The sequence below is a fragment of the Chlamydomonas reinhardtii genome, chromosome 6 (genome assembly GCF_000002595.2).
Source record: "Chlamydomonas reinhardtii strain CC-503 cw92 mt+ chromosome 6, whole genome shotgun sequence".
NCBI classification, from domain to species: Eukaryota; Viridiplantae; Chlorophyta; class Chlorophyceae; order Chlamydomonadales; family Chlamydomonadaceae; genus Chlamydomonas; species Chlamydomonas reinhardtii.
Window position 1 is genome coordinate 1,393,315 of NC_057009.1, and position 25,583 is coordinate 1,418,897.

Consider the following 25,583-nt stretch of genomic DNA (forward strand, 5'->3'; position numbering starts at 1 on the left):
GGGCATTTGGGATTGTTTGTTTGGACTTGGAACGGAGGGATGTGCACACACGCGCCCCCGAGTGAGGCAGGGTTGGCGGTTTGTGCCGAACCCAGTCTACGTACGCATTAGTTCCGCAACGCACGTCAATAACAGTGCGCCCACCCACTCACCCACGCCACCCATTTGCAGCTGGGTATGCAAATTGGTCATTGCACCGCGCCTACTTGTTGTAGGAGATATCCCGGAGCTGTGTCTGCCTCGTTCACGGGCTTTGACTTGACCTGTGGCGCGGGACAGGACCTGCCCCAGCTGCTTTAGTGAAGCTGCCTGCCTGCCTGCCTGCCTGCGCCATTTCCAGCAGTCTTTTCCTCCTACACATACACAGACGCCTGCTGCCACACTGCTTCTCCTTCGGTGGTCGCCCGGGCGAAGCCAACGTGGGCGTGCTGGCGCCCGCCAAACACCTCGGGCTGCGTCACTTGTGGCGCTGGCGTGGAGGGGCGGAGCGGGGCGGGGAGGACTCCAGCATTCCAGGCATGATTACTTAGACACTGGGGCGTGGTGACTGGTTTAGACCGAGTTCAGTTGGCGAAGTGGAGGGTTGGGCCGGGGGGGACAGGACGGGGCAGGGCAGGGCGGTATGGGGTGACGTGACAGGCGGTGGGAGGTTTTCCTGTGTGTGTGGTTACAAGGTGGTGAGCACGACGTGCATTCCTGTCCTTGTAGAAACCTAGGCCCGGGCCGGGGGGCCCTTATAACGCCTGCAACACTTATATATGCAGCTAGTTTGGTCCCCGAATGGGGGTGCTTATGCTCCTGTGCTCCCAAATGGAATCTAGTAACGCGGCTAACCTGGCTGGGTCCGCATTCTGCATGACGGCCTGCATTCCGCCTGTAAAATCGATCTCGCTACCCAAACGCAACTGGTCGTAGGCCGTACACCGCATGAGCACATGATTCTCATCTTCGACTTCATTTGTAACACATAGCGGGCAAATCCTCTCCTCCCTAGGTCGTCCATAGGCGCGGTTGGCAGTAAGCGGCCAGCAGCATAGGCGGAACCTCATCAAGGCCTTGTGGTGCGCAACTGGTATAAATGCTCTACTGTGCCCTTGCATGGTCAGTGGTGCCGCTCCTTCCGCACACAGCCCCATCCAATGCTTGTACTTGCTCATCTGCACGCCTGGTTGCTTGTTGTCTGATGGGAAAGTGCTTGGCTCAGACTGCAGCCGCTCGTGCTTCCACGCCTTCATTAGACTCTCTCGAAAGGCGGATACTATTTGCCCTTCAGGCAGCGGGCTACCTGCTCGGCTCTCCTCCCTTTCCGGCCTGATCATGTGCATACGGCCTTGCCATACGTCTACGCCATGCGCTGAGATAAAACGGAAAAGCCGTGCACACCACCCATCTCCCTCTGGGTGTACTAACGCGTCTTGTACTTCATCGATTAGTGCATCGTGAGCTAGGCTATCCTTCTGCACGGCAATCCTGTTGTAGAATCCAATGCAAAGCTTGGCGAAAAAGAAATGGAGTGGTAGTTGTGCTAATTCAGCAAACAGCAGGCGATGCGATGGTCGCTTCGTACCCACTGTCATCCTCATGTACTGCACTTGTAATTTGACGGTCTCGTCTTTCAGGCATGCTTCAAACGGTCCGTGCGCCAGGTTATTGCTGTCACGCCGCCGCGGTGGTGGGCCGCCGTCCAGCATTTCCGCTAATACGTCGGGTCCCCACACTTCACAACCATATGCTAGGATGGAGCGAACTTGCACCTCAAAACAACGCATGCGTATGTCGGGGGAGAAAATCCTCAAACGGTTTAATCTATTAGTAAGCGCGTACATAGCACGCCGCGCAGCCTCACATAGCGTCTCTCTGCAGGCGGCAAAAGCACGTCCAGGGCCGTAGACTAGTCCCAGATACCGTGCCTTGTCCACCGCAGGGATGGGCTGCCCTGCCAGCCGCAGCCCACTGCACTCATCATTCAATCTACGACGCTCCTGGTCGTCTGAAGTGAACACCAGACGTTCACACTTTGCGACGTTTGCTTTCATACCAAATGCTTCGCAGAAAGTATCCACAAGTGACAACAGGTGCCGCATACGCTCAGGGGTGGTGGCTAGCAGCGAAACATCGTCAGCGTACATTAGGAGCGACAGCTTCTTACCGTTTAACTCAGGGGTGCCCGCTGTGCTTGCAGTGTCCAACCAGTCCTCGTGCGCATCAATATACTCTGCCAAAGTTTCAATAAAGAGCCCGAACAGCTCTGTGCTCAGTGGGCACCCTTGCTTGACTCCTTGCGTTGCCTCAAAAGCAGCGCTCAGTTTGCCATCGGCTTTAACCGTCATCATGACCTTTTCATATGCGGCTTGTATGGCCTCCAACAGCCGCCCTGACACGCCCTTTTCCCGCAGCCGTAGCCACAAGAGGGGGCGCGGCACCTTGTCAAACGCCTTCTCAAAATCAATCTGTACAACAATCATTGGTGGTGCTCCTGCACGTGTGTGCTTTGTCACCAGGTGCCTCAGGACAAACAGGTGGTGGGCAGTACCGTATTTCCGCCTGAAACCAGCCTGAGCTGGGTGCCTCCACTTGAACAACTCGCCTGCTCGTGCTAGCCTGTTCAGAAGGATAGATGCATAACACTTAGCCAACGCTCCGCCTACTGCAATGCCCCTGTAGTTGCCGGGCGTCTTCACATCGCCCTTTCTCTTGTAAATTGGCGTCAGCACTGTGGTTGTGAACTGTTCCGGAAAACTTTCATCTCCGTCTTGCGCCCGCCAGATGCGGTTAAACAACACTTCTAGAACAGGTGCTACCCGGTTTTCCAACCACACGTGACAGGTTTCTCCTGGCATATGAAGCAAACCGGTAGCAATTATGCCAGTATGAGCAGGGCTGCTGTAAGGGATTGCCGAGCGCTGGCGGCCGGGGCCCACACGGTGCGGTCATGCCGTGTCTCACGTGGCAACCTTTGTGCAGCCGCCCGTGCACCAGAGTCAACGCCATGTGGGGTTTGACGGCACGTTGCTCACTTCGTGGTGACTCTATTGTGATTATATATCAATGCTTCGGGGGGCAGGCTCAAGTTGCTGTAGGAGGGGCAGGCTCAAGCTTCCAAGGACCGGGGAGGTCCAATGAACAAGCCTACCCACAACTGGGGCCTTCACGGTAGGAGAGCGCAAAGGCTGACGGATGCACGCGTTAAGGTCTATAAGCAAGCCCTGCCAGGCCCTGAACTGCCACCATCAGGCATATTCTCCCTCTGCTCTGCTCCTCGTGTTCGCGCTGCGCCGCAATTCGATGACGATTTGCACTCCGTACCATTCGGAAATTCGTGTCCCCTACAGTCGCCTCCACGTTCCCCGCACCCATATAGCGGCGGCTCACACAAGGGCGACTGCATGAGACGTCTTGTAGGGGAGCACATGACCTGCTTGCACGCAATCCACTCATCCCGGCACGTGGCCACGTGCGGCTCCTGCCGGCGCCACGAGCATGAGGGGTCGTATTGGAGTGCGGAGAAACGTCCGGCCCAGGTGCGTGCTGTGAGAAGCTTTCAGACCGGCAGTCTGTTCAGCGCTAGCCCTCTTACACCGTTCCTCTTGTCGTCTGACCTAGTGGTAGACTACACATATTGTTGCTTCGTGTGGGAAGTAGGAACGCGGCGAGAGCGAGTGAGCCTCGGATTGCCCTCGCCGCGGACGCCCCCGGTCGGCATGGCAGTGACAGTCCGCTGGCGAGGGTGGGCTATAAACAGGCGTGCCGCATGGCTGGCTCGTTGCCTTGCAGTCGGTGGACTGCCGGAGCAGTGGAGAAGCTGCTGCGCGGGAGGCGGCATAACTGCGCAGCTGAACAGCAATGCATTCGGCGCATGACGCAGCAATGGTGACGCCGAGTGCCGCAAGACGAGGGGGCGACAACCACAAAATGATGTGTAGCTATGGGCAGCCCATGCTTGCCTGTGCTTGCAGCGTGCAGCGGAGGCGGCGTGCGGACAGCGAACGGACAGTGAGTACTAGGAACTCAGCGAAGTAGGCGACGAAGCCAAGGAAGATTGCATTGGTTACAAGAGGAAGGGCGTGGACGCAGCCAAGCTACCGGAGCATGCGCCATAGGGCGCGGCAGACAGCAACTGAGACGGAACGGACAACTAAATAGCAACACTAGGAGGGAGCAGGTGGGCAGAGCGGCGCGTCCGTCGCACCATGACCACCACACGCATCCGACGATGAAGCGTAGAGCGAGGATTCGTAGACCGCTACCTACAACCATAAACACCCATAGTTGACAGCCACCCTTTCCCCGAGCAAGAGGTCCGCCCCAGGTTAGTGGGCGGGCAGGTGGGTGGGCGGGCGGCTGGGTGGAAGAGCGGCGGGTGGGGGCCCTCGGACAGGGGGAACCTTGGGGGGTACAGGTTGGGGACACGGGTGGTCGTGTGCGTGCCGAACAATCACGCAGTAAACGCGAAGCGCGACGGAATGCCAGAACTCACAATAAACGTCGCCCGACCGCAGCTTGCGAGACAACGCGCGTGACCGGCTTCACTCTCAGAAATTCCATCCGTCGCACGCTCCAGCCCGGCAACTTGAGCTGAGTTTCCTAGGTAGAAATGGCTGCACCAAAAGACAAGAAAGGTGTTTTGTTATTCGAGGAGGAAGAGGCAGAAGTAGACACGCCCACCGGAGCCAAGAATGACGCGGCGCTACAAAACCAAATTAACAAGTGAGCTGATGCATGACAGCATTTGCGCGTGCTGCGACGATGGGCTTTGCCCCGGTCCTCCCGCACACCCCCGTTGAATCCGCCTATCGAGGCTGGCCGTGGACGCGTGGGGTGTCAGCCACTGGGTGCGCGTCAGGCAAGAGTGCCCATTGAACATGGACTGCACGCTGCAGGTACCTGGAGGAGCGTACCTCTAAAAAGCAGATGAAGCCAGGTAGGCCCTGGCTCGTGTGTGCCCCAAATCGTACGGCTGCCAAGGCGAGCGCGGCCGGGCGCGGCCCAAGAGCGCGGTGTGCTATTGGTGTCAGCGCTGGATGCCAGGCACCGTACACGTAAATACACACACATACACACATACACACACACATGCCTTTACCGTCCGATTCGCAATGGAGTTTCCAAACCATGCGGTTGGGCACGCTGCTGTGCTCTTTCCAGCTTACACAGCGGCACCCTCCCCCCCAGCGCGATGGGCGACGGTCCTTGTTGCGGCAACGGACGCTTCCGAAGCTGCGTCGCGTTCTACTTGAACTGTTAGGTGCATACCAGGCAGAAGTGGTGCCCATGCATGGCCGCGCATCGGTGCATGTCCGACGCGGGGATTGTGAGCATGCAGACGTCGTGTGGCCCGCTCTTTGGTGGCGTGTGCGCAGGGACACCCCCGCCACCCCCGGTGGCCGCCGCCCTGGCTTCTGGGCTTCGGCTCAGCTTCGTCGCACATGCTGTAACGGCGACCCGCGGCTGTGCCCTTTGACGCAGGCAAAGCGGCCGGGGGAGAGGAGCACACGGGTATCACGGACGATGAGGCGGACGACGAGGGAGAGCCCGACTATGGTAAGGGCCGCTTGCACGGGGAGGGACGCCGGGCGGGCGCTAGCCTGGCGCCGCGGCAGGCGTGGCGGTGCGGCAGCGCTGGTCACGACTGTTTCCGGCGGGGGGGGGGCAGCCGAACAGCGTGCGTTGCCAACGGCGGTGCGCAGTGGTCTTCCTGCCCGACACGGGGGGGGGGGCTCGGGCTTGTTGCGCGGCGCGACGATGGGTGCGCGGCATGAAGTGGAGTAGGGGCATTATAGCAACATTACGGCAGCATGCGTGCTGCCTGCCTGCCTGCAGCGGGTGCGCCTTTGTTAGAAAACACGAGATAGGGGACACGCGGACTTTGCGATATGCAATGCTTGAGCGGTGCGCCTGTGTGGGGCTCGGGGTGGAGGTTTGGGAAGCGGGTCTATGGGCCCTGCTTTGAGTCAGGGAGACCCCGCTGACCAGCGACAGGCGTACTGGGGCAGCTGTGACTCGCCCTGCTGGCCACTGCGCGGGGCGCGTTTGAACACCCTCGTGTCATGGCTGCTGACGCTGGCGCGAATGCAGACGTGGCGTCCCGCATGACGCTCAAAGCATCGTCTGAGGCTTTCTTGGAGGTGCGTGGGAGGTATTGTGAAAGGCGCCGGAGGTTGGTGTTAGGTATGCTCGGGCCAGACTGCCACTTAGCACCCGCACCCCGGAGCCCACCCAGCACCCAATGTGTTCATGTGCTGGGGCCGCGCCGCAGGTCATGGCGGAGGCGCGCATGCAGTACCAGAAGGAGCAGAAGGATGCCGGCAAGCCAGCGGCGGGCAAGCCAGCGGCCGCGGCGACTAAGAAGCCGTGAGCCCTGTGCCGTGGTGGCGACGGGTGTGAGGCAGAGGAGGGGGCAGCGAGGGTGGCAGGCCTGCTGAGTGAGGCGAGTTCGTGGTGTGTTGGGGTTTGTTTGTCCTCGTGCGCGAAAAGGAAACGGTCGCGTGCAGTGAAGGTGCCGGGTGCGGCCACCTGCCGTGTGTACTTAGAGTGTTTCTTGGTGGTGTGCGGGTGGGGTTGTAGTTGTTTGGCAGGCAGTGGCGACGACGGGCAGTTGCCAGGCTGCGGGTGCTACCGGCCTGTGCCGGTCCATCGCCGCAAGAATGAGCATGGGCACCCTACATGCAGAGCTTGGTACAGCAAGCGCAGCGATGACACTGGATACTTGTGGAAACTGGATACTGGTGTGGCAGGTTGGCTACAGGACTGTGCGCTTAGAGCAGGTATAGGGTACATCGTAGTTGCCACTCGCGGGATGCGGCGGTCTGGTGGTGGGCTCCATGCGCTGGGTCAGCGGAGGGCTGCCTAGCGGCTGTGGCATCGTGCAGACGTGGCGTTTCTCCCCATCAAACCGTGGCTACTTGTGGAGAGCAGCCCCGGCTATGTCCGGGGATCGAAATTACGTCGGCTGACCTGAGGCCTTAGAAGGTGTGGTGTGGTGTGCGCTCGGTCGCTCAGGCTCCGGGACCGTACTGGGGGTGCACGGCGGATGGCAGGCATAGCCAGCAAGGGGAGTCCGTGACTCAGTGTCGTCCAACCCATTATAGTGTAAAGATGGAAGGGGACTTGCAAGGTAGTAGTTCGAGTTGGTCGGCCTGACACCGAGGCGGCGATGTGAGGGCAGGGGCGGCGCGAGGGGTGGGGGGAGCGCGCGAATGGCGGGCGGGCAGCTGCCCGATCGTTCCACCCGATATGGAATTTGTGATTTTTATATGTCTGGTACTGTTATTTACTACGAAAGTTGAATGCCTCTGGTGCGTTTGTGCACGCCGTTACTCCAACATAGAAACGATTGCGCTTAGCTTCCTCAGCAAAGGCCGGCACTGATACCTGGGGCTGCATATGTCTTATAGTGAGCCGGCTAAAACTTACTGAAATCGTTACGAACGACTGCTTGGTGGCGCAAGCGGTAGAAACCATTGCCAACGACGCAAGAACAGAGCGAAATTCATGTGCACAACAGGAACCTTTTACATCATGGGCCAGTAACAGTGATAAATCTTTACTCCCGGCACGGACTGCTCGGCGTTAGTGAGCGTCGGAGTTAGTCTTCAATGCAGGCGCCTCGCGAAGGTGCCGGCCAGCGGAGAATGTGGCCTGCATGGCATGCCGCAGCGTTATTTCTTTGCCTTGGATTTGGGCTCATCGTTCAGGCCAGAGCAGCGGCGAGCGGCCTCGCGCCCTGGTGCGCGGTCAGCCCACTGCATCAGGTCACAACAGCCTGCCAAACAAGCACGTCATGCGAGGTGAGAGAGGTGAAATATGTGGCACATCCTCGCGATGACCATAACGCGCGGAGGCACATACGAATTCGACTTGGTTTTGACTCTGCAATGGCTGGCGGGAAGCCCCGAAGGCACGCTTTGAGGTGCCCGGCCCTTCGTGTTGCGTCGGTGACTTTATCAGTTGCGGTAGTGGTCCACACGCTTGTAAGCGTCGTGCGCACGCGCTTTAGCCTTGGTACGCTGCGTCAACCACCCTCACCGGTGCATCCGGCGCCACCTGAGCACCGCCCCTCAAATGCCGTACCGGCACGATGTGCTGCTGCCGCTGACACTGCTGTGTGCTCTCGCTGCAGACGGGAGACTCGTGGTGGGGCGATGCGGACGTGTGCCGGCTGCCGGGGCCGGCCGGCACCTTCCCCTTCACCGTGTCGTCCTTCGACGTGTGCGGCGGGCCGGCAGCTGTCACGCAGCTGCCGCTAAGTGACGGAAGCGGCCGGCAGCTGGGCACCGTGTCGCTGTACCGCCTGTACGACAGCTCGCTGCTGCACGTGTCCGTGTCGCTGGGCACGGCGGACGGCACGGTGGTGCTGTACAGGGAGACGCCCGGGGAAGGTGAGCAGCGGGCGGAGAGCGCGGACAGGGCGGAGAGGGCTTCGAGCGCTAGGAGGGGAGGGGGAGGGGGAGGGGAGCGGCGGAGCAAATGGTGAGGCAGTGAGTGGCAGTCGCTTGCAGTGAGTGGCAGCCATTCGCATGAGGGCCACCACACCGCGCCAATGGCACCGCAGCCCTGGCTGGGCCGGGCCCTGTTGCAGCCCCTCCTGTACCACATGCACACCTGGAGGGCTAGGGGCTGCCGCTTGCTGCACGTGTGCCGCTGGCACCACGGCTGCCGCGTGGGCAAGGGGCAGGGGGCCAGGAGGCAGGGGGCCAGGGGGGGCACCTGGTGCTCCGCTCGAGCCCACCCGTCCCCCGCACTGCCACTGACCGCCATCCCGCCCCCGCCACCCACCGCCCGCAGCGAGCGCCTCGCTGTTCCTGTCCAGCCAGCTACTGCCCGGCCCCCTGCCGCAGTACTCCCAGCTACTGCCGCCGCCGGCCGCCGCCAACGGCAGTAGCAGCAGCAGCAGCAGCACTCCGCCGTACAGCTGCTTCACCTGGTCCGTGGACCTGGCGGCGGTGTGTAACCCGCTGTCCAGTTACCAGTCCGGAGTGGCGCCCGCAGGCGGCAGTAGCAGCGGCAGCAGCAGCAGCAGCAGCAGCAGCAGCAGCAGCAGCAGCAGTGTGGGGGGCGCCGGCATTGGCGGCTGGGCGCCCGTGTGCAGCTGCCTGCCGAGTGTGGGTGCGGGCAGCTGCCCGCCTCAGGACCTGGCGGCGGCGGCGGCGCTCTACTTCTCACTTCAGGTGGGGCGGCTGGGAGGAGGGGAGCGGCGGCAGGGCGTAGTGCGCCCCGAACCCAGTTAAAGCAAGACCCAGATCCAAAGAGCCCGGAGGGGGTTTGGTTTGACCCGCGGGGGCGGCGGCAGCGGGTCCCGAGTCCAGATGGGGCGTGGGGTCAGCTGGTCAGGAAGGTGTGGGCGCTCGCGGGGTCAGAAGGCCTGGCCACTGCATGGGTAGACTGCACGGGGCAGGCGGCGGGGATGCGGGCGAGGCAGGAGCGCAGTGGGCAGTGGGTGGGGTGGGGCAGGGTGGCGCGGGGTTCTTAGTACGCTCCGGATTGAGTTTGGCCGAGGTGACGTAAGGCGCACACCGTGGCAGCACCTGCGGCTGGTGGGAAGGATATGGGTCGGGGCGTGGCTGCGAGGTCGATGCAACCCAGCTGCAGCAGGCGTGCTGACGCCTCCTCTCTGGCTAAGCACGGCGTCTTGAGTGCCTCACATAGGGTTAGGGAGAGACACAAACTGTGTGTTGGAAGGTGTTTTTGACATCTTTGGATGTCGCCTCGCGCCCCGCGCCTCATGCACGCCCCGCCTCCCACCCCCCTCCGCAGCTGGATGTGCTGCTGGCGCGCCCCGCCGCCGACACCTGCGGCCTGGACTCCGCCGCCGCCACCCCCGTCACCATCACCACCCGCTTCCCTTCCGCCGCCGCCGCTCCTAGCCCCGGCGCCATCGCCGTGGGCCCCGTGCGCACCGGGTGTTGGGAGCCCGCGCCGCCGCCCGGCGCCGACCGCCCGCCCTACCCGCCGCAGCCGCCGCAGCCGCAGGTGTCGCCGCCAGCGCCGCTGGGTCTGTACCCGCCGCCCACCTACCCGCCGCCGCCCACCTACCCGCCGCCCGCCAGCCCGCCGCCGCCGCCGTGGCCGCCGGCGCCTCCCGGCGGGCCGGTGGCTACGCTGCTTGTGCGCAGTCCGCTGCGGTCGCTGCTGCAGGCGGAGCAGTGCTCGCAGGCGGTGATGCAGCTGTACCCGCTGTACGCCACACGGGCCGCCAGGTGGGCAGCCAGGGGGCGAGAGGGGTACTGGGCGCGGGGCCCCGGCATAGCTGTGGGCCTGTGCTGGAGCATGCCTAGGGGCGGTGAGGCGGGAGGCGTCACGCCCGGATACTTGGGAGCGCCGTGGTTGGGCATGCATGAAGTACTACGGTGTAAGGCAGGCGTGACAGACTCTGTGCGCATTTCGCTCTCCCTCCGCAGGTTCAACTGCGAGTCGCGGCCCGGCTCACTGGGTGTGGGGTCCGACGTGACCTTCCAGCTCACCTTCCTGACCTTTGACGGCCTGTCCGCATTCAGCGGCGGCATGGTCCAGCCACTGTGAGTCGTCCATGGGCGAGGGGGGCTGGGGCGGGGCTGCGGGACGGGCCACCCTGTGCGGAACAGGGTCTGCGCCTGCTTTTATGTCCACACTCACATACTCGGTGTCTACAGCTGGCCTCCTTGCCCCTGACACACAAGCACCCGCCCGCTGCACCTGTCTGACATATCTCAATCCTCTGCCTGCCCGCTGCACCTGTCTGACACAGCTCAATCCTCTGCCTGCCCGCTGCACCTGTCTGACACATCTCAATCCTCTGCCTGCCCGCCCCTGCTCCTCCGCCCCTCCTGCCCCCCTTCCTGCCCCATGTAGCACGTGGGAGGGGCTGCTGGGCGCCATGACTGTGGGCTGCGGCTCCCTGGCGCACTACAGCGACAGCACCGGCGCCGCCTTCAGTGTGTGCGGCAGTGCCGACCAGGCGCCCGGATGCAGGTGGGGAGGGGCGCGGTGGGGGACGGGGGAGGGGGGCTGGCGCGGTAGGTGCCGGGCGGGAGGTACACAGGCAAGTGGGAAAGGGGGATCAGGGTTTGACGGCGTGCTTGTGTGGGCTCAGGCAGATGCTGAGCAACCCGCTGCCTGCTTTCACCTGCGGTCGCTGCCCACCCGCCCACGCCGTGCCCACACTGCACCCCTACCACACACACACACACACGTAGGGTGGTGCTGCCCGGCATGAGCTGCCAGCCGCCGCCCTCGCCGCCGCCGCCCCCGCCGCCCTCCCCGCTGCCGCCGCTGCCTCCCTCTCCTCCGCCGCCGCCGCCTCCCTCTCCTCCGCCGCCCACGGTGTGCACGGCCTCCACAGCCGTGTTCAAGCAGGGCGTGTCGTTCATGTACGCCACCTGCGACGCGCTGCTGGTGTTCAACGAGATCATGTTCCTCAAGGGTGAGAACCTGGGGCGCCGGCGGCTAGCTAGCGGGCAGGGGGGAGGGCAGAGTTGTTTTGTTAATACAACAGAAATACGGTGTCCATGACAAGCCACAAGGTATTCACAGCCGCGCTTCTGACAAGCGTGTGCACATGTCCAGCTGTGTTCCCGTGCGGCACCACCCGCCGCGACGGCGCAAGCCGTGCGTCTTCCCACATGCCCTCACCTTCCGCCCCATTAACGCCCCGCCCCGCCGCCGCCCTCCCGCCCTGCAGGCGTCAACGTGGTGGGCACGTTCGCCTGCACGCTCAACGCCGCGCGCGACACGGTGTCCGTGGCGGGCGTGCTGGCCTCACCCGCCGACGCCGCGCGCTTCGTGTCCAACGCCAAGATGCCGGTCAACGTGGAGACCCTGGCCTCCTACTTCAACCTCTCCTGCGTCGACTCCATCACCTTCGATGCCACGCCCTGCCTGGGCCAGGAGGCAGGCCTGGTGCAGTACACGGGGCAGTCGCTGCCGGCTGCCGCCTGCCGCCGCCCGCCGCCCGCGCCGCCCACCCCGCCGCCGCCGCCGCCCTCACCCTCGCCGCCCAAGCCGCGCCCGCCCTTCACGCCGCGCCAGCCGTGGGGCCCCTACCCGCCCGAGATGCCGCTGTCACCGGACCCAAGTAGCCCGCCGTCACCACCGGCGCCCATCGCGCCGCCGCACCCGCCGCCGGCCGAGCCGGCACCGACGTCGCCGCCGGAGGGTCCCAGCCCGCCGCCACCGGATACCCCGCCGCCGGATGCGCCGCCACCGCCCAGTCCGTCGCCACCGAACGCGCCGACGCCGCCTGACGCGCCGCCACCACCCAGCCCTCCCCCGCCCGACGTGAGTGCCACCCATGTCCACCGCATGTAAATGAGTCACGTAATGGCAGGGCTCCACAGTCCACACCAATCGCGCTATGCACTGTAATGTACAGCTCATACTACACTTGCACGATTGCACTGTACATATCACTACCGTATGGTCGCTGGCCCGTGATAACCCATACTGACCCTCTTTGCCCCCCCCCCTCGTGTCGCAGCTGCCGCCAAGCCCACCTCCACCAGGCCTGCCGGACTCACCGCCGCCGCCAGAAGCGCCACCGCCCGACCTGCCGCCGCCCTCGCCGCCGCCCGAGTTTCCGCCACCGCCGCCCGATGCGCCCAGCCCGCCACCGCCCCCGACCAACCCCTCCCCGCCGCCGCCGCCGGAGACGCCGCCGCCGCCGCCCGCCAATCCTCGCCTGCCACCGCGGCCTCAGGGGCCGAATTTCCCGCAGTTCCCTCCGCGGCCGCCGCGGCCGCCCCGGGCACCCGCCGGGCGGCGGCGGCGTGTTGCGGCTGAGGATGTGGAGGTGGAGCAGGAGGTGGCGCCGCTGCAGGAGGCTGAGGCGGCCGCGTCCGACGCGTCGGCCCATAGCACGTCCGGCAGCAGCGGGCGGTCCCGCCGGAGGAGCGTTCGCGAGCAGCTGCAGCTGCCTTGAGGCCCGTGCAGCTCTGGCGTCAGTGAGGAGTGACGAGGATATTTATAACCTGTAGCATAGCAGTGCGTGTCGAAGAGAGTGAGCGCGGTGAGCTTGTGTCTGTTGCTAATTAGGTAGGGGTCGCCGAATGAATGAGGCAACGCGGGTCTTTGCATCGAACCAACCAACGAACGAGAAAAGGACTGCGGGATTCCAGAACATGCTTAAAATGTGTGTAGACATGTGGATGTGACGGGAAACAGTATCACCGGCGGCTGTGCTTGTGGTGTTTACGTGGTCATTGCGGAGCGAGGGCTGGTCCAGTGTCAGCGTTTCCTGGTGGGTTAATGCACCGGGTACAGCCCCATGCCATCCGGGCTACCTGCAACCTGACATGGACTTGCGCAGCTTTATTGTGCTGATCCACAGCTGAGAGAGCCGCGCAGTTCGGACAGGCGGCCGCGTGAAGTCTGCAGCCGCAAACATGACACGCTGACGGCAGCTGCGCGACGCATCCCCAGGTATCCCGCCCTATCCCGCACGTAGATCCCGCACTCGGCCTGCTACCCGCCAAGCTAGATGGCTTCCCGAGCTGATACGCCGCGCTCCCACAGCGCATTGTCCGACAGCGGACAGCCCCGCCCGGCGACCTGCATGGACTAAAGGACCTGCCATCATTGCATTGCCCCCCCCCCCCGCCGCGCCCGCTGATGTCCTTGGACGTGCTGACGCACCGACAATCCAGTCGTTTGCACTTGCTGGTGCGCTCACAGACACACCGGCACGCATTACCTTTCCATGTGACCTCTGACACACGTCGTCATCATGTGTGTAGACTGCTGTCGTCTGGCCGCGCTCCTGGCACGCGAGCGCAGCTAGCGCATCAGCATACCTCCCAACCACAGCGCGTTACGCCGCCACCAGCCACTCCGTCACCGATTTCCTCTCCTTGCCAACGCGCCTGCATCGTACCGTACTGCACCTGGGTACCGGTCGCACGCATTTGCCTGGAACGCAACTGTGCCCCCTGTACCTGCTCCGCAACACGCCCCCACCTCACACGCTGTCCTGCGTGTCTCTTTCCTTGCGCTCTAACACACACGTACCGCTTCCACGCTCTGACACACACACACGGGGCAAATTGAAAATAGGATCCATCTGCCGTCCCCTCTTTCCTCACGTGCTTCAAAGACAAAGGGTCCGCACACGCCTTCCGCACTTGGAAAGTTCTGCTTTCGAGGTCTTGAGTAGTTTGTGGCGGTGTAATGAAACGCATCCCGTCCATGGCCCCGCGCGCCCGCTCCCCCGCCTCACGGCCCTGAACGGGCCTGTCCCATAGCTCCTGAAGCCAACACAGCAGTCCTGCCTACTGTACACCTAGTGCTCAAATCAATTGCACAGAACGCATGCAATCAGTGCATGCAACCAGTGCCATGTCAAAGCGGCATTGTGATGAAACGGGCGCACGCGCGCACGCCGTTGCGCAAACACGTCAATCAGGAATAACATTGCGCACACCGAACACCCAGAATTCGCAGGTGCTACCGGGCGCTCACACCCGCACATGTCGCGGACTGCCCCGCGCGCATCAACAGCCCGGCCCCGCGGTGCTTAGCCGCACGCAGCCGGCCCAGGAATATCCAGGCCGCAGCGCACCAGCTGACCGAATGACAGCCACCTCCACCCCAGCGCTATGCATCCAAACCGGTCTCAAGTGCCGTGTCCTCCACCACGCATAACCTCCTTTGCTCTCCTGTCCGACTGGAATGCACCAATTCTTACCTCTTCAGCCCTGCATGATAAACTTGACTGTCACCGTTCTCATCAATGGCACTCCAGCATTCAGCTATTCGATTCAATCTCAATGCACAGCCTCTCCACACGTGTAATTACCTCCACCCGGGCCGGCTCAAACACAGGCCCACCTAGCACCCCAATAGACATCGCCGCAGCCCTGCCAGCCCTGCAGCTCGCACACCCATGGGTGCGACTCAACAGCCAGCAGCCGGCTGACGCGGTGCCGTCCTCCTAGTGTTAGCAGGGTAGCGGGCGGACGCATACGCGGCCATCCACCCAACCAGAATTGCAAGCAAGAATGCGTGGCGACCGCAAATTTACGGCGCCTACCTCTGTCAATGCAAGCCTCTCTCTCGCACGCACACACACACACACCGGGGCGTCGCCCCCCTCTCACGCCACCCGCCCGGCAGCCGCCTGTCCCGGCCGCACCCTGTCACTGCCCCCCCGTGCCCTCGCGTGAACCCGTATACCCCACTCCCGCCTTGCGCCCGCGCTCCTCCGTCTGAGCCCCAGTCGGCAAGAGCCCCCATCAGCGCCAGACCCCCCTTGGACGCCGGTATGTACCGCATTCGTTAACGACCTTCCTCAGGGACACGTGGGAGCCCCCTCTCCTGCCCACCCGCCGCCCCCCCCCGCTAGTCCAGGAACCAGTCTGCGTACCCCTGCTCGAACACGGGGTGGTGGTAGTTGCAGTGGTGGTGGTGGCCCAGCTCGTAGCCCGTGAACAGCCAGCCCGCGCCGGCCGTGGCCTCCAGGTTGCTGGCCCTGGGGGTGGGCAGCAGAGGGGGGGGGGGCGGGTGGAAGTGGGGGTAAGGTGAAGCCTTTATGTCAGCATGCGGGCGTGTGAGAGCGCTACCAAGCTGTGGCGCAGTCGGGGCATCCAGCACTCCGTGAAGCGCCGCCCACTGCCCCGACCGCTCCTCCTATCTTTGACGCATGCACGCACTCACGTGGGGCAGCAGATGGGTATGTGCTCGATCAGCTTGCGCTGCCGGGCCGGCGTCACGGAGATGGGCAGCGGTGCGGGCGCGGTGGCGGGTGTGCGGGTCCACTCACGCCGCCGGGCGAACGCCACCGTGCAGGGGTAGTTGTCCTGGGGGCGCGGGCGTGTGCGAGGTGGGGTTTGGAGTGTGAGGGGAGGTTACATTCATGATTAGTTAAGGAGGTGGTAGACGGCAGGCAATCTTGGGGGGTTCGGGTGTGCGCGGGTTGATTGTGCGTGTTCGCGCGCAGGTGTCTGCGTGTGTAAGCAAGGGGCAGTAACCGGGGCGCAGGCTGCGGCAGTAACTAGGGGGGCGGGCGTGGGGCATACGTCGGCCCGCATCGGAACGTGCGCATGGCCCTGATCCACCCCCCAACAAGCCAGAGTCCACCGCCCCCCACTCCCGCCCCCGCTCCCGCCCCCGCCCTCGCTCCCGCCCACCCACCCTTCCTGTCCCACCCGCACCCACCTGCACCCAGCTTAGGTAGGACCAGTACTCTGAGAAGCCCACATTCACCTCGCCCATCTCCTGCACAGAACAAGCCAACCAGGCAGGCTTCAGAGGCGCAGGGCAGAGAGGCAGGCCAGAACCTCCCCCCCGCTGCAAGCGCCGCAATTCCTCGGGTCGACTCCTGTCCGGCGCCACACGGTGTGCGGCAATGTCACACACGGAGCGCCTGCCCCGGCACACGCCCGCCCACACACACGCCCGCGCCCACCCGCAGCGCCGCCACCGCGTCCAGCACCGACATGGCCCAGCCCAGGTGCTTGCCGGCGTGTTGCGGGCCGGTGATGTTGCCCAGGAACTGCGCCATGTAGGGCTTGTACACCAGGATGTGGTGCGTCACCAGGCTGGAGCCGTCAGAGGGGCTGCGGGGCGGGGCGGGTGGCGGGTGGAGAGGGGGAGGCGGGCGGGAGGGCAGGCAGGCGGGCGGGCAGGTGGGGCGATGCGTGTGCGGCGGGCAGTCAAGGGCCGATTGCAGAGGGTGCGGCGCGCCGGCTGGGCTGCCCAGGAGTGGCAATGACGTAAAGCACTGACACGGGTGAACCCGCCCCCATGCCTCGCCCCCATGCCCGGGCCCCAACACCCGACCCCAAGCACGCAAGTCCCAACGCCCGCCCGGCGCCCCCACCTGGGTATGATGGGCCGCCCCGTGAGCAGCTGGTAGGTGTGCTGGTAGCCGGCGTGGGGCTTCCAGCCGCCCACGTGGATGAGCGTCAGGAAGGGGTGCGGGTTGGTGCAGTTGGAGGCGGCGGCGGTGACGGCGGTCGTGTTGCCGGCAGCGATGGCGCGTGTGGCCGCAGCGCCTGCGGCTGGGTACAGGGGCGGCAGGGGCTGGCCGGAGGTGGCCGACACGTTGAGCGGCGGCGACACGAGGGCGGCGCCGGTGATGCGGGCGGGGTCGGCGTTGAGTGGCAGGAACCAGGTGAGCGGGTGCAGCGCAATCATGTCACCTGCGGAGGAGGGGAGGCGGAGGAGGGGAGGCAAAGGAGGGGAGGCGGTGCGGAGGAGGGGAGGGGCGTTGGAGGTGGCGGTTGCGGGTACGGTGCGGAGGAGGCCGTGACTGTAGATGGTCAGATGGTCGCGGCCCATGGTCGCGGCCCGTCCACCGCCCCGCCCCCTGTACCAGGCACTGGGTGGCAGGCGGCGTCAGTGGCGCGCACTCACTGTCGAAGATGAGGAAGTGCTGCGCCAGGTCGGGGATGTACTGAGCCACAGCCAGCTTGAGGAACTGCAGGCGGGGGGGGTGGCGGGCGTGTGTTCCAAACCGTACTGAGTCAAGGAAGCAGAACAAGCAGAACAGGGGAACAGGCATGGGCGGGGCGGGGCGAGTCGCTGGGTTCGGCTCTACTACCAGGTGAGCCGACACCAGTGAGGGAGGTTGCAGGTTGTATTGGGGGCACGCCGGTGAACCACCAGGAGGGTCCGACGCCGTGCCAGTGCCGCTGTGGGCATGAGGGGCTCGGCTGTGTGAGGTGGCGCTGGGCTGCAGGCCGCTGCGCTTTTAGTCGACCGCTGCACGCGTGCCGCCGCACATCGCTCCTCGCACACCCGCCAGCCCCCCCCAACCGCCCTCCGCCCCGCACCTGCTGGTAGAACCAGGTGGATCGGTCCAGCACGCGCTGCAGGTCGGCGGCCGGCCGCTGCGAGAAGCGGTCGTGCAGCCAGCCCCTCACCACAGCGCTGGTCAGGTTGGGGACCAGCGCGTCCTCCTGGCGATGGGTGAGTAGGCGATGCGGGCACGGCCGACAGGGGGGCCACAGGGTACAGCCACACCATTATTCAGGAGGCGAGGGGGAGGCGAGCAGGAGTGGCAAGGCGGGAGACATGGACGGGCAGCCGTTTGTTTGGGCTTCGGGGTATTACGGACGTTGCTGGCGGGGGTGGGCTGTAACGCCGACTACTCGCGTGGGTGACCTTTCACGCCGACCACTCACCAGGTAGCACCGCACTTTGCTGCTGTATCGCTCAAAGCGGTCGCAGCCCTTCGGGGCTACGATGTGGAATCGCCGAGGTCGGGGCTGCAGAAACTTATCTAAAGAGTCCACCATGCGCCGGTTGACGCAGCTGACCTTCAGAGCCATTGAAACAACGTCTAACTGATCCGGCTGCCCGAGCACATGGCCCGCACGCGCGGCAAGTGTCAGCAGAACCCACATCCTAAATAGCGTGCTATTTCCCGCCATGGTTGCCGCTGCCTGGCTAAGGCGGCTGTTCGGTATGTTGCATTAGTTCAGGCCTTGGGTTTCAGGCCAATGGTCTGCTCAAGAAGCTGGATGGTTAAGCCCGTGCACTAGCGTAGTGCGTGTTCCATGGCCAACAGCTTACACAGGCTACTTAAGGACATCCTTTAAAGAGTTTCAGAGCCGTGGGGGCTCAAGGACGAGACCTGGACGCCTGCAACTGCGGACAGGATTGGGCACGAAGAAACCCGGGAGGCCGAAGGCACCAGCTGGGGCTAGATAAGCTGTGAGGCGCTGTATGTAAACATAGGCTTTAAGACTCACCTTCTACGACCAATCGGCAACTAAGATGCCGCCCGGCGGCAACCAAGACGCCACACGAGATGCCCGACCAGACCCAACCCCCACAGCTACATTATCGATGCTCATTGTTGTGTTCACGATCTAAGGCCCCCCCCTCGGCTAGGCGTGGCTGGGGGGCTGGCCGTCCCTTCGGTCCGGCCTTGCCCCTGGGTTTGCATGCAGGGTGTGAAAGTACTTGGGACACTGGCATTCGCTGCACATTTGGTCTGCGTACGCATTAGTTCCGCAACACTCGTCAATCATGTGCACGCGGGCTGCATTTGTAGGGACGACCAGCTACGCCGGGGGCCGGAGGGATGAATTGGTGGACAGCTGCAATTCGCATGCTGAGGCATTGCCGCAGGGGGGGCTTCGCATAAGCACGCGAGCATTGACTCGAAATCTACATACTCTACATATGCCGCGGCTGTGGGCAAGCCGCTGCGCCGGGGGGGATGGGAGGGTGGGAGGGTGCGTGAACTACTGCAACTGAGCATCCGTGACATTTGTAGCGCTCCCGGGCGCGCGACGTTTTTGCGCCTATTGTGTACCGCGGCATTGGGTGACATCATTTGCGTCATAGGATGCGAGCCAGGCGCGTGGACTCCAGACTCGCGGGGCCCATCGCCCGCGACGGCATTCACCGAAGTTCGCGACGGCCGCGCGCTCCGAGCAGGCCCTCGCCTCCATACGAGCCCCTCTGAATACACATTCGCTAAGCTCAACCAAATCCATCGCTAGCGCTCCCAGAGCGGCCGTATCCGCTGCGTCCGGCACGTTACGGCGCGCGAAATTCCGACATTCCGCTCCGCCGACCGCCGCTCAGAGAAGCCCGCCAGCGCGCATATACTGCCCATATCATACCCGCATAAGACAGCGGGCCGGCGCTGAGAACGGCGCTGAGAACGGCGCTGAGAACGGTGTTGAGAACGGCGTCTCATCAGAGAAGGAGCTGTTCAGACTCGACTATGCCTCGGGGGGGGGGGGAAACACCGGCCCCCTGGCGGCAAGCACGCGTGGAGAAACTGAGCGAGCAAAGCACGCTCGCGCTACGGGAGGGCAGCGGAATGTCGCGGAAATGGGTCTGCCCTGGGGAAGGGGGGATCCCGGCTGGGGTTGGGCGAGCTGAGTTGTGTGTGGTGCAAGGCAGAAAAGCGATTGGTGGCGGGCGAGCCGAATGCAATTGCCAAACAAACACAATCGGAGTGTGATCAAGCCGCGGGTTGGAATATTGGGAATGTCGCGGCTGAAGTTCGGGTCAGAGCTGCGTCGCGCGCCGTAAGGACTGAGTGCGGCTAGCGGAAGGTTTGCTGGTGTCGCGCGCTGGAGCTGGCGCTGGAGTGTGAGTACAGTAGGCTGGGGTTGGGACTGCTTGGGCGAGCTGAGTTGTGTGTGTGTGTGTGGGTGGGTGGGTGGGTGGGTGGGTGTGGGGGGAGGGATTACCAGCCCAAACTAGACCATCCAAGCGAAACTAGGCAGAGATGACAGCTGCAAGCGTTAATACTTGTGGGAGGGGGCCGAGGCGTCGAGGAGAAGGAGGCTGCGGAGCTGCGCCATCGCGTGCCCATCGCTTGGGTTCCAGAGTTTCTCGCGAGCCCAACTGTTCGTCCACCCACAGCTTGCCTAGTTGTTACGACATATGGAGACACTTGATAGATTTATTTGGAACAGTTGACCATGTATTTGGAGCGGCGTCCGGCAGCGTCCATTTGTTTGCTCTGCCTGCTAGCCTCGTTGCTCCATACCGGCCGTGCAGCATGGTCGAGCGATCTTGGAGTGGTGCAGCTCCCTAAAATGTTCGCGATCGCGCCGCTCGCTCAAGCCGAGCCAAAGCGGTCAGCTACGGTCGTAATGCAGGCGTGGGCACGTAGAGTGGGCGGCCAAGACGTCGCCTTCGGCCTGCCGCACCAGCAGCAGGTGCGTGGTGGTAGCTAACGAGGAGGTCTGCGGGCTGATACCGGACTGCGGGCGGCACCGAGGCACTGGCGCAGCTAGAAGGTTGGCATCAGCTGCCGGTTAGTGCCACCGGTTCGCTAGCCACATACGCGCCATCATAGCGCGGCTGTATGGTCCTGCGCTCCACATACACACACGAGACCTGGAGCTGCCTTATTTCTTGCAGGCAGCGCTCAGAGTGATGTTGTGGGTCGACTACACGGTGAGAGCGGCGGCGCATGCACAGGAGGGATACCCAACATGCTCTGGTGATCTGGGTGGGGCCAGTCAGTGGGGGTCAGCAGCCTGTGGCTCACAACTTGCTGCTCGCTCACTCAACATGCGGTGCTGTGTCACGTCCCCTCCGTCCCTGCGCTCCTTCAGGGCGACTTGCACCTCCGGCTCTTCGGTCACCTGCGTCTGCCGGTGGACCCGGCCGCCTGGCAGCCGCGCCTGGTGCTGGAGGGGCCGGACCCGCTGCCGACTCTGGAAGCCCGCCTGGAGAGCGGCCCCGAGCTGCTCAGCCGGGTGCAGGCGCAGTGGCTGCGGCCCTACTCGCTGCGATTCGAGCTGCCGCCGGAGTATGCCAATGTCACGTGCTTCAAGGTGGGGCGCCTGGGGCGGATGTGGGTCAGGCGGAGCACACAAGCACACACTCATACACACACTTGATCGCAAGCAATGTCTGAGTAACCCTCCCTTCTACTGTCTAAGCACACAACTGCACACACGTGCCCTTCACAGCTGCTGGAGAAGAGTTACCCAGGACACAAGGCGCCCTTCTGTGTGCCGCTGGAGGGCGGCGCTGACGGCGGCAGGCGCGGTGTGGACAACAGTGACGACTTGCGGCCGATGTCGGTGTGCGAGGAGCTGGCACCGCGCGACCGACACACCGACTCCTCGCCGGCGCTGTGGGCCGCCATCGGGCCGCCGCGGCACGCGCACAGCACGCGCGACTGGGGCGGGCACATGGAGCAGGCAAGCTGCAGGGGAAGGGGCGCGGGCGGACTGGGTGGGGACTTGGTTGTAGTGGAGGGGCAGGTGGGAGATGGGACAGAGTGTGCATGTGTCGCCAGTCTGGGAGTGGGCACGTATCGGCTGGGGAAAGAGACATCATAAGGAGGCCGAGCGCGACGTGTCCAGGGTCAAAACGAGGGCCGGGGTTTGGCTGTCCTTGCAGGGGCGGGGGGTCCCGGCACGGGGTCCCGGGCATTGCCTGCGGCCCGGGCGGCGGCATTGTGGTGCTGCACGGGATACCACTCAGCAGAAACGTAGGCCGCATGCAAAGGAGGTGCAACCCACTGCCACGTGGTGCCGCGCTAAGGGCCACCGCCACCACATCCCACTGACAGGAGCGAGCTGATCCTGTTTGGCTTCCCTGCCGCAGGTCGCCATTCGTACGGTGCACTACCTGGCGTACCACGTGGCGATGGGGATGTCGGGGTTGCTGCTGTACACGGACGCGGTGCAGCGGCACTACCTGCGCCGGGTGCCCGCGCTGCAGCCCTACCTCACAGCGGGGCACCTCAGGTGGGGGCGCAGCGGTGCCGTGCGGGGCGGGGCCGAGAGCCGCAGCCGGCAGCTTCTCCACTTTGGCGGATACGACTGTCCTGGATACGGCTGTCTCGACAGCGCTTGACTGCGCCTGCGGCAGCTGGCGCACGCTGTCTCGGGTCTGCAGCCCCTGCTCCTGCGCTCCCACGTTCTCACACCTCTCTCACTGCTGTGGCCTTGCAGGCTGGTGGAGTGGGACTACTCGGAGCGCAACCACGCGGATGACGGGCGGGGCCGGAGCCTGGGCTACAACTACGACCAGGTGTGTGCGTCTGTGCGTCTGTTCGTCTGTGCGTTTGCACATTGGGGTTACGGGGTGGTGCTTGCTATGACATGCTTGCTTTGCATGCTCAGACATGGCTAGGCGGCATGGCATGTGACGTGGTTGCGTGCGGTCGTCTGGCGTGTGGGCCGCAGGCGCTGTTCGCCAGCCACGCGCTGCTGGGGCTGTCAGCGTGCGGCACCAATGTGGCGCTCATGATCAGCGACCTGGACGAGTGAGTGAGCAGGGCCGCAGGGGGCAGGAGGCGGGGCCAGGGGCGAGGGCTAGGGGCGAGGGCGGGCATGGAACACGGACTGGCTGTGGCGCTGCGCGGGGTGCTGGGCTCAATGCTCCCTCGCTCCCTCCCCAACCGCGCATCTTGCGCTTCTGTGGTCAGTGGGCTTTACCCACGTCTGAGGGACCTGTGCATCGGGCGCAGACACACACCCTCCCCTCACAACATTCCCGCACCACTTCTGCACGATCTGCCGCCGCACTGCCTGCCGCCGCACTGTTGCCCCCAGGTACCTGTACGGCACCAAGCCCGATGCGCGCTGGCCGGAGCCATACGCGCGGTGCGTCCCCCGCACCGCCGGCGACGGCGGGCGGCCGGTGGTGATCCACACGCTGCAGCGCATGGAGATGCTGAGCAGCGCGGTGCCGCCCGACGACGAGCCGGCGCTGTGGACGGCCATGCCCAACACAGCCGACCCGCAGGCGCCGCCGCGGCACCCGCTGGTGGGCGCAACCGAGGCGTGCTTGCTTGGCGCGTGTTTGGAAGCGGCAGGGACAGGAGCAGCCGAAGCCACTTGTGGTTTGGGTAGTTGTAGGCGTTCGCGCTTGTGCGAGCACTGGCAGATTGCAAGGTCAACAAGCTTGCACAGTCACATATCATATACTACACTTGTTTGTAAGTCCCTTCACGTCTGATATTGCCTCCCCGACAGGCGCAATACGACCGACGTAAGCCCACTCCCATGACGCACAACATGCACAACAAGCCCATCGTGCTGCCAGCGGGCGAGGTGCGTGCGGCCGGGGCTGTGGGGCTGCGGTGCAGGGGCAAGAGCTGCGCGCTTGGCCATCACAGCTTGCGGCACAAAACGCCACAGCCCCACCCAGTGCGCTCACGTACGCAATTCCTTGTCCCTTGTACTTACACTCGCACGCACACGCACACATGCGCACGGGCACACGCACAACGCGTCACACCTACGCGCCACACGTGCAGGTGGTGTTGTTCTTTGTGCACGAGGGCGCCGCAACGCGCGGCGAGCAGCAGGTGGTGGCCGCAGACTGCGTGCTGCTGATGCACGTGCCCAACTACTGGCGGCCGCGCAGCAACAAGGAGGGCCAGTACCGGCGCTTCAACGTGTCCACCTTCCTGCCCTTCCAGCACTGGCTCTTCGATGAGGCGCAGAACGGCGGCTCGGGCGTGACCTTCCTCACGTGAGCGCGAGAGCGAGCCAGGGAGAGGCAGTGGGCGGCGGCGATGCGGCCCTAGAGAGGCGCCCTAGAGAGGCGGCACGTGGGCGAGCCAGCAGCACTGCAGCAAGGTGTCTGCCTGCAGGTAGCACCTTGAGGACGCAGTAAAGGTTGCTGCGTTATTGCCCTGGGGGCAACACGTGCAGTGCAGCTGCAAGAGCGAGTGCGCACATGATTGGTTGCGATGGTAGATGCGAGAAACACAACATGCGAACACAACCCTGCTGCACCCCCCAGAAAGTGCAGTGCGCCGAAGGCGCGCCTAGTGTGTTCTCGTGTGCGCAGATGGGTACACGGGGACTGGAGGCGCGTGGTGCCCAAGCTTTCTTCATGCCATGTTATTGCTTTACATTATTCGCGCCAGGGGCGATGCGCACGTCTCCGTGATTATGTTCGCCAAATTTACCGTATTACCGTAGTCTTCCGTGTTGAGCGGCTGCAGCCTGTTGGCGGTGCTAGTCCTAGCCCGCACCTCGAACCCGTGACTCCATGACTAGTGCCGCGAGGGTGGGCAGGTGGTGGTGCCGGTGTGTAGCCGGTGCATGCGTGACATAGGTGTCAGAGAACGTGGCGCTTAGAAAGACATGTCGCAAGGAGAGGTCCAGGGTGCACACGGGTCGGTGGGAGGTTTTGCTGTGTACGGCGTCGTGGACACTGGGGGGCCCATGCCCACATGAGGGCACGTCCATGAAGTGTGCTTCATCCGTACAGATAAAGCGGGGGGTCCTGTGCAGGCATCTGAGCAGGTGTGATCATGTGCCTTGGCATGGCGTGGGGGCACCTGAGTTACGGAGATACATTGCGCCAGTGTCACCGGGTTACCGGTCCCGCCAACGTGGGATGGACATAAATAAGGCTGCTGTCGCGTGTTTGCTTGTGATAGGCAGGAACCGGCAGGGCCGGCAGCCGTGTGGCGCTGGGAGCAGGACGGGCTGTGTAGCGAGCCGCAGGATGCAAGGTCTGTGTGGCACTTACTGCAGAGCGCGGAGGGCGGCGGGTCCACCCTTCCCAGTACTCAGCAATAGGCATCAAGATGCAGGGGGGATATGCGTGAGCCTCAGATACGGTAGGTCACAGTATAATTACGGCTTTAGGGCGAAGTGTGAGCATCAGAGAATTGTCGGTCGGTGGGGGACAGCGGGTCTCAGTTTGTTTGCTGTTTGCACAGTTTGCGCTGCGGCGCATTGCCATGTTTGCTAACACGGTGCTGCAGCGTACGGGTTGATTGTGAACAGATATTTGTATGTGTTACTTGAATGGGTTGGGGTAGAGACGCAGGACTCCGTGGCAGGACGAAAAGAGAGGTACCTTGGATTGTGTGTTTGCGTTGCCATGGGATGCATGGACGCCTGCGGCTGGCCAGGTGTAGGAAGTTGGCAGGAACGCGATGGGACAGGGTAAGGGGGCAGGTTGGCGTAGTCCCTTGCCCTTGGTATCGGCAGCAAGCCAGTCCGCCAGAGACTGCAGCTGATCGCGTCTTCCCATGCCGGGGTTGGTGTTGGCTCAAAGCACGCCTCGCGTGCAGAGTGCAAGCGGGCAAGATTGCTGCCCACAACACTGCATGTACGATGCACGACTGCTGCTGCCCTATGAGCTGCCTTGCCTCCTGCATCGGACCGCCGGACCGGCTCCGCACTGCTGAGGCCCGATCGCCCGAGGCCCGCCAT

The 25,583-nt window shown here is 63.8% G+C and overlaps 4 protein-coding genes across 4 annotated transcripts; 3 read left to right on the top strand and 1 right to left on the bottom strand.

Annotated features, from left to right (window-relative positions):
* Nucleotides 1-4,480: 4,480 nt before the first annotated feature.
* CHLRE_06g258900v5 (uncharacterized protein) lies at nucleotides 4,481-7,279 on the top strand. The gene is made up of 5 exons (XM_043062756.1): nucleotides 4,481-4,707; nucleotides 4,881-4,921; nucleotides 5,467-5,541; nucleotides 6,076-6,125; nucleotides 6,257-7,279. Exons 1-5 carry the CDS (start codon nucleotides 4,595-4,597, stop codon nucleotides 6,353-6,355), a joined length of 378 nt encoding a protein of 125 aa, XP_042923462.1. The 5' UTR covers nucleotides 4,481-4,594; the 3' UTR covers nucleotides 6,356-7,279.
* A 51-nt stretch (nucleotides 7,280-7,330) lies between these two features.
* CHLRE_06g258950v5 (uncharacterized protein) lies at nucleotides 7,331-13,412 on the top strand. Its single transcript, XM_043062757.1, has 9 exons — nucleotides 7,331-7,787; nucleotides 8,120-8,378; nucleotides 8,785-9,167; nucleotides 9,754-10,196; nucleotides 10,398-10,514; nucleotides 10,828-10,947; nucleotides 11,172-11,398; nucleotides 11,657-12,252; nucleotides 12,452-13,412. Exons 1-9 carry the CDS (start codon nucleotides 7,596-7,598, stop codon nucleotides 12,890-12,892), a joined length of 2,778 nt encoding a protein of 925 aa, XP_042923463.1. The 5' UTR covers nucleotides 7,331-7,595; the 3' UTR covers nucleotides 12,893-13,412.
* Nucleotides 13,413-13,584: 172 nt separating this feature from the next.
* On the bottom strand, nucleotides 13,585-18,640 carry CHLRE_06g259000v5 (uncharacterized protein). The gene is made up of 8 exons (XM_043062758.1): nucleotides 18,093-18,640; nucleotides 17,742-17,867; nucleotides 17,323-17,386; nucleotides 16,787-17,108; nucleotides 16,373-16,523; nucleotides 16,123-16,182; nucleotides 15,622-15,764; nucleotides 13,585-15,436 (listed from the first exon to the last, which is right to left on the bottom strand). The coding sequence occupies exons 1-8, from the start codon at nucleotides 18,339-18,341 to the stop codon at nucleotides 15,307-15,309; spliced, it is 1,245 nt and encodes a 414-aa protein (XP_042923464.1). The 5' UTR covers nucleotides 18,342-18,640; the 3' UTR covers nucleotides 13,585-15,306.
* A 1,520-nt stretch (nucleotides 18,641-20,160) lies between these two features.
* CHLRE_06g259050v5 (uncharacterized protein) lies at nucleotides 20,161-25,522 on the top strand. Its single transcript, XM_043062759.1, has 10 exons — nucleotides 20,161-20,597; nucleotides 20,803-20,838; nucleotides 21,000-21,221; nucleotides 21,360-21,593; nucleotides 22,003-22,145; nucleotides 22,353-22,431; nucleotides 22,587-22,666; nucleotides 22,956-23,169; nucleotides 23,379-23,456; nucleotides 23,663-25,522. Exons 1-10 carry the CDS (start codon nucleotides 20,532-20,534, stop codon nucleotides 23,882-23,884), a joined length of 1,374 nt encoding a protein of 457 aa, XP_042923465.1. The 5' UTR covers nucleotides 20,161-20,531; the 3' UTR covers nucleotides 23,885-25,522.
* The last annotated feature ends 61 nt before the right edge of the window (nucleotides 25,523-25,583 follow it).